Below are 7,356 nucleotides of genomic sequence, written 5' to 3' on the forward strand. Positions count from 1 at the left end.
ATTACTGTTTACCTTGTGATGTGTGACGTAAGATTACTTCCGTTTTTCAAAAACTATATTTATAAAATTACGTGGGTATTGTTAATTTGGGAGTATTCTCATTATCTGTGTAATACTTCCAAAGTTTTGTTTAAATTTAGTTGATCATAATGGTAACTACTAAGTTTATAATATTTATATTATCCTCAGCAATGCATCATGGTCTATAATTGGGAACAAACACATTTGGAGTGATTTCTTTCCTGCAAGAACACCACGAACTAGCTAGTATGGTCATTTCCAACTAAATGGAATAACATCCGAACGGATACAGCAGAGTTTTAGACAGGGATTAATTTTCCTCGCACCTCACTGACGTTCATGTGAGTCTGCGTGTGCAATTGCAACTATCCTGAGGAAAGATGGCTGCGTGTGCCATTCGGCGCGGTCTGTTGTCAACTGTTAGTAAATGTAGTAAGAAACGCGCGCACAGAATATTAAGTGTGATTCAATACAACAGTGGGCTCGAACTAAATAGACCTCGCTTGCAATGTTCGTCTTGTGGTTTGTCCAACTTCCAGCAGACGAGGTTCATGTCGTCACGGTAAGAGTTGGTTTTTGACGACGTCCATGTCCTGCCATGCGAGTAGTAGAAATATCATTAACGTTACGTCGGGTGGCGTTAACTTAATATTTCAACAACGCTACAGATAACAAATGGAAACTGATCATATGTTCTGTTGTCATTCCCTTATATCTATGCATATAAACACTTGACTTGCAAATGCGTGAAAGTTAACATAGACAAACTGTAATGTAACATTAGAGTTTGAACTAATATCCAGAGCTAGCCAGCTAACTGTGTGCTGTATGCTCTTATTGCAAATGTCAGTTACGCTACATAACTTGAACGCTACAGAATGGTATGCCCAAAAAAGACTAAACGGTAACGTGGCGAATTCCACGACTGACATCAACTTTTGCATGAAAGCAGAAGGAGCATAGTTAGTAAGTTACAGTAATCGGGACCATACTGTGGCTTTTCAGTCTGGCTAGTATGCCCTGTGTTATAAATTGTAGCAACAGAACATATCTCTTACATCATTTAAAGATGCAACTGAGCACATAACTTAAATTCATGATGGTTTCAAATGCTAACGTTACACATGGCTTTCCTTTCAGTATTTGTCTATCTCTTATTGCCAAAGACAGCATAGTTGGGCCTCTGCCCTGTGTTGCTCAATGTTGCAAGGCATAGGGTGCGCATCTCTTTGAGGCTCAATCTCCTAATGGTGACATAACAACTTTCAGTGCCAGGGCTGAAAGTAAATGGGTGCTGTTTCTTTGGCCTCACATGCCGGTGGTGTATCTCACTGTAGGGGGAGGGCTGGATTTTAGCAGTTGGCTCACCCCATACTCAGCATAGGCCAATGTTTCCGGATCTGTTTTACATAACCAGCCTTTTACATAATTTTGTGCCCTTCTTTTTTCAGAATTTGTCATTCCTGTTGTAGTTTATCTGTGCTAGATGGAAGTACTGCACTTGTTTGTCAGTCATTTTGTTCTAACTTGTCTTTCAGAGGTATCTCAATTTAAAGTATTGCCATTTTTTTACCACAAGTAGTAGACCGGTACCTTTTTTGATTGTAATCATTAACAATGTCATGTCAAGCATCTGGGTGTCTACTTTAGACGGTTTAGGCCTTAACGTTCATCCACAAATACCACAGATTAATTTCGACACCTGTTTGTGCTGTTGTTTGTGTTGCTGTTTATGTTTTGTTTGCAGGTATTTGCCTTTGCCTGTTTGGATACTGTGTGGTTTGTCTGTTTCTTATGCACTGTTTAATGTTTGGCAGAAACAGGCCTGAGGGGAAGGTTCTGGAACCTGTGGGAGTGTTTGAGGCCCCAAAGCACCATGGCAAATATGAGACAGGCCAGGTGAGTGGTGGTCACTCGTACTTGATCTTAGTGGGACTGACCAAAGACCTGTCAAAAGCAACACTCCTTTAGGGAAAGAGCCAGAGAGGAAATATCTCTCTCTTATAGTTTAGAATGGTGACCAGGGAAAAAAATGATGTCTTTCAGTAGCGATTATACTGTGCTGAGGCTATACAATATGTTACTGAGTTCAGGAGTCTGTTTCTGCAACTGACAATCAGCTTATGACCACCAGCTTGTTGTTAGTAATGTACCTATTCATGGTTTTAATTGTAACATTACACAGCACTAGCCTAATAGTTTTTGATTGGTTAATAAAATGGCTATTAAGTTCGATCAGTGTTGACCTCAAGATCTAATGAAATAATTAGTTATTTTAGATCATGGGCAACATAAACATGTTTTTGTTGTTCTGTTTTTAAGGTTTGACCTTTATATTTGTCCACAGCTTTTCCTCCACAGTGTATTTGGCTACCGGGGGATAGTGTTATTTCCCTGGCATGCACGTCTCTATGACCGTGATGTCACCCCACCCTCTTCTGAGAGGTTTATTTAATGTTATCTCTACATTTTCATGTTGATTGACAATTGTTGGTTAATTAAGTCTTAAAAATCGTTATTGTCTGCTCAGTGCATTTATTTTAACTCTGAAATATTGATTTTTCCAGCAAGCAAGATCCACCTGGATCTAACGGGTCTAAAGAGGTGAAGGGCAAAACACACACATACTACCAGGTCTTGATAGACACCCGGGACTGCCCTCACATAGTGAGTCACCCTGCACTCTTATCTCTTTGCCTTTACAATTCGTGCTGTAGCTCAGTTTGTGTTGTCACAAGAGGGGTAGAGGGGGGAAAGCAGTGTATGTACTAGAATGTTGATTTTGGCTGCTTTTGACAGTCTCAGCGGTCACAGACAGAAGCAGTGACGTTCCTGGCCAATCACGATGACAGCAGGGCCCTCTATGCCATTCCAGGTGAGGTGGTGTTGGACAGCTGCTTGTTATGATGCAAGAGAGCCTGCAACTATTTCTGGCTCTGGCTCTCCACACAGGTCAAGGGCTCTGCTAACCATTCTCACACCTTTAACCAGTAAAGCATTTAAGCAAGTCCCAGAAGCAGTTTCACTGATGCATTCATTTTGTTGCTGTTACTAAAGAAGGGTTATTGCTAATGTGTTAAGTGGATATTCTATGACGCAGGTTTAAGAATTAACACAAACAGTTCCAAATAAAGTTAATTGCCAAAAAAAGGTACCGTGATTCCCCGACCGCGATTGATACAAAACTTCTGCAGCCCTGCGGTTAATACTCGGGTGCTTCCTATACACGGGAATGCATTTTCCCCCGCCTGATAGTTTACATGCACAGTAACTCTGCCAGATAAAGCGGGAAGGGGTGTGTCTCTCCCTCTTTAACATCCGAAAAACAACATAGTTATGGATAATACATTTTCATTCACACTCAAGTCACAATCAGTCTTCCATAATAATAAAGTATGCAAGGTCTCATGCCAGTTAACTAGGATAGTTCATAGCCAGGTTTTCTCTAGCTTAGGGAACCATCTTAAGGCTTGGAAGGTGCTAGCGTGTAATGAACTAATTTTAATATGTGTGAATATGAACTCCTGAATATGAAGCTGCACTGACACCCTGAGGGTTTTTACCTTTTCCAATTATAATTTTATAAGTGAAATCAAGGAGACTTCAACACCAGTGAGATAACTAGCTGTCACTTCATGCAAATGGATCTCTTCCATTTAAACCGTTAAAGGTCATTAAAAAGTTTACTTAGTTAGCAACAGAGCAAGGGATTATCCTGATATCAATGTAATGTTCAATTAATGGTTGCAAATCCCACTGCAATAATGTAAGACGAATAAAGTTTGTGGTACTAGGTTGCCAGGGGGATCAATTAACAAATAAACATAGACTAAACATTTAGCGTCCATTCCCACACCACACCATAACACTAAAGAAATGCTCACTGAGTGGGAATGGGGTATTTGTGGGGTATTTGTGTGTGCATGTGGGGAGGTGTGTAGGTGTAGTATTTTTGCTTGAAATGCTCATCCCTACTTCATACAACTTTTAAATGGCTTATGACGCTTGGACCACAACCTTGTCAATAAACTGGTTAATATATGGGATTGTTTTATAAAATTACATAAAATACTGTAGTGCAGTTTATATATGGTGCAGTTAATAGTTGGGCCAACTGTTGGATGTAAGGTTGTGATTGTGATATGTTGTCTTTGGGGTTTTCAGGTCTGGACTATGTTAGTCATGAAGATATCCTGCCCTACAACTCCGCAGAGCAAGTGCCCATTCAGCACGAACTGTTTGAGCGCTTCCTCATGTATAAGCCCTCGAAAAGTAGTAAGCCACCTGTCTTTCTGTCATCACTCAAAGTCAAACTATTGCTTTGATAGATTGACTGATATTAATTGTATCTTTTTCATGCATCTTCCAGATCCCCCTTTCACTGCAAGAGACACCCTGCAGGCGTGGCAGGAGAAGAACCACCCCTGGTTAGAGCTCTCAGACGTACACCGGGAGACCACAGAGAACATCCGCGTCACTGTCATTCCTTTCTACATGGGCATGAGGGTAAGCTTTTTACCTAGCGAACACCTGTGCTAGACAGCCAGACTAAACCTCTGCAGTGTCAAGTGGCTCAGATCTGTATTTGATCTAGGTCATGGACTCTTCCAGGTTAATTGAGTGAAAGGGATAGGAACCACTAGTTTCCAAGATGGCAGACAAGTCTGAGGAAGCTGAGGAAAAAAACACAGCTGTTACTTCCCCATTCGATGGTTTATGACTGTATTTGTCTCATGTTTTAAGTGTTTCTACCCATACCCAGATTGAATTTTCTCCGTTTTCACAGGAAGCTCAAAATTCCCATGTGTATTGGGTAAGTAATACATCACCAGAAGTTCATTTTAATAATTGTTTAAATCTGGTTGTGCTTTTTTGTGTGCTTAATAACTCAAGGTAATTCAGATCTCCCTGATACAATGTTAAGTACATGTTGTGGGCCTTATCACTACCAGTGGCCATGTAATAAAGTGGATGTGTGCGTATGTGTGTTACCTAGTGGCGATACTGTATCCGTCTGGAAAACATGGGCAATGAAGTGGTCCAGCTAAGAGAGAGACACTGGAGGATCTTTAGCCTCTCAGGAACCTTGGAAACGGTCAGGGGAAGGGGAGTAGTTGGCAGGGTGAGTAGACTTGTGAAGCATTTAGAAGCATTTCAAAACGTGTGGCCTTGCAGGCTGATCGGATTGTTTATGCTTGTCATCTTGCAGGAGCCTGTGCTGTCAAAAGAGCAGCCAGCGTTTCAGTACAGCAGTCACGTTTCTTTGCAAGCACCAAGCGGACACATGTGGTGAGTTCTAACTGAAGTGGCATGTCCATAGCTCCCAGAGTGGTTTTTAAAGGATCTAATGGATAGTAGATCAAAGGGGGCGTTTTGGGGGGATTCTCACTGTCTAAAACTGTCAAACTGCCAAAAACCCTGTGGTCAGGGGCAGAAAAAAAGAACTAAAAAGGACCTAATAAATAGGACAAAGGTTAGAACCCTTTGAATGCTTTCTGATATGCCAAACATAAAAGTAAACATATCCATTGTGTCAGCCATGTCTGCCTATGAGATATTGTTGTACTTAAATGATGTGGTATGTCCACAGATTTTACCTCTAGCTTTCAGGTATTTGTGTTTTGTATTTGTTTTATTTGTTCATTGTGCATGCTTTGAATGGTTTAGTTTGGCATCATGATCGTGGGACTAACTTTTGGGGCTGTTCTCTTGGTTTGCTTCCATATAATCATAATAAAGTCACATTGACAAGGGCAGAAATGTACCAACTGCCTAGCCATGTACAGGTCACAGACCTTGATGCACAGTGATATATGGTTTGAAACAGGTATGAAATGAGCATAACTGAGTACCTGCTTTTTGCCATGTTGTGCACAGGGGGACATTCCGCATCGAGAGGACCGACGGCTCACACTTTGACGTGCGCATTCCACCCTTCTCTCTGGAGAGCAACAAAGACGACAAGGCGCCCCCTGCTGGGTATTCCTTCTGACCCAGCCCCACACAGCACCACACCTGCAGCCAACCACCAGCCATGCAGACATTTTCCTTTAACTGTCGCTCCATTGGGGATTCAGGGATCTCATATGTTGCAGTGTTTGCCCATGATCTTTAAATAATCTGATTTGGTCCAAGATTTTCGATGGGGACATCATTTCAGCACTATAGCCATGGCTTATCGCACCTTGATGCTTTTTAAAAGAACAAAATGGAGGTGTGTGCTGTCGCTGAGGTTCCAGCTTACATGACGTATAGCTGAAGTCCTGATGGTCAGGTAGGGCTAGAATGAGGTTGAAAGATGAAGCACACTGGTCAGATCTGGGCCTTTGGGAAACCATAGGAATTTGCTGAATTCTAGGCCAGAATTCTAAGGGGTTCTTCAGTTTTTATTTATATCTGTGAGAAAAGCATAATGATCTCAGCTGATGCTTTATAAGATTATTTGTTTCTGTGGAATGATGATGTTCTGAGCTGTAACGTTATGGGGGTCCTCCACCCACAGAATGTAAAATGCAAAACCAATGGGTTGGTTTGGGAGTAAGGGACAGCTGCATAGTTATGAATGTGAGTTACCATGTCCTCCAGTGTCGTTTCCTGCGACTTTCTTGCCACTTAGCGTGAAATCTTTTCTTTCTTTTTTCTTTTTTTTAATCAAAACTTAATTTGAATAAATGAATGCCTGAAATTGAGCCTCAATGTACTGTAAATAAGGTTGTAAAGGCAAAAAATAAAACATGCATTTGAGAATAGTTGTCTTTCATAGCACCAACAGATTGCTTTATTTTATGAGTATGTTTACAGGAGCTGAGATGCCGTTCAGGCCGATGTGTTGTGTTGTCATTTTCTTCCTCTGAAACGCTCAACCTAAAGACACGAGGGCGAATCGATATGCGTTCATATCATAAAGAGGATACACGCCGCTATACGGGGTTCATATTTTCATTATATAGGCTATAGGCCTATGCATTCATACATTTTGTTCTTTTTTTCAGGGGAGCTGTAGAATACAGTGCTTTCCACTGGTCGTGCGCTAGATGTCAGTGTTATACTAAGACAGTGATTAGCGCAAATATGCATGAATTCACGAATTCATTGCAAATACTCAACTAATGACATGAATCTCCTTAAGGTTTTGTTGAGGTTGGCGTAATTACTTTTAAGCATTTTTTTCTCAAAATTCTGTTACCCTGATTTAACTTGTAGCTTAAAATGAAAGTGTCAGAGTGGTCTGTATGGTTTACCTTATAGCTCTCAAATAATCAGGCTCATCTATTAACATTTTCGGCTCCATCACAGACGTCTAAGTCATTGGATGTGTTGTATAACATTATCATC

At 41.0% G+C, this 7,356-nt stretch overlaps 1 protein-coding gene across 4 annotated transcripts; it reads left to right on the top strand.

Moving 5' to 3' along the window:
- The first annotated feature begins 215 nt into the window (after positions 1–215).
- Positions 216–6,770, top strand: poldip2 (polymerase (DNA-directed), delta interacting protein 2). 4 transcript variants are annotated; one of them, XM_080844252.1, is made up of 12 exons: positions 399–453; positions 561–583; positions 1,839–1,920; positions 2,369–2,466; positions 2,589–2,688; positions 2,821–2,896; positions 4,186–4,296; positions 4,391–4,527; positions 4,808–4,834; positions 5,018–5,143; positions 5,231–5,310; positions 5,899–6,770. In XM_080844252.1, the coding sequence occupies exons 2-12, from the start codon at positions 573–575 to the stop codon at positions 6,011–6,013; spliced, it is 963 nt and encodes a 320-aa protein (XP_080700378.1). In that variant the 5' UTR covers positions 399–453; positions 561–572; the 3' UTR covers positions 6,014–6,770. The 4 variants fall into 4 exon arrangements, with proteins under 4 accessions (XP_080700376.1, XP_080700377.1, XP_080700379.1 ...); XM_080844250.1 differs by having other exon boundaries at positions 216–583; XM_080844251.1 differs by having other exon boundaries at positions 216–583; positions 1,845–1,920.
- Positions 6,771–7,356: the final 586 nt, after the last annotated feature.

This window comes from Sprattus sprattus, assembly GCF_963457725.1.
Source record: "Sprattus sprattus genome assembly, chromosome: 9".
Taxonomy (NCBI): Eukaryota; Metazoa; Chordata; class Actinopteri; order Clupeiformes; family Clupeidae; genus Sprattus; species Sprattus sprattus.

Coding starts and splice junctions, on each gene's coding strand:
- poldip2 (XM_080844250.1), top strand. CDS start 402: ATGGCTGCGTGTGCCATTCGGCGCGGTCTGTTGTCAACTGTTAGTAAA. Junction 584..1,838: donor ACGAGGTTCATGTCGTCACG/GTAAGAGTTGGT, acceptor AATGTTTGGCAG/AAACAGGCCTGAGGGGAAGG. Junction 5,311..5,898: donor GCACCAAGCGGACACATGTG/GTGAGTTCTAAC, acceptor TGTTGTGCACAG/GGGGACATTCCGCATCGAGA.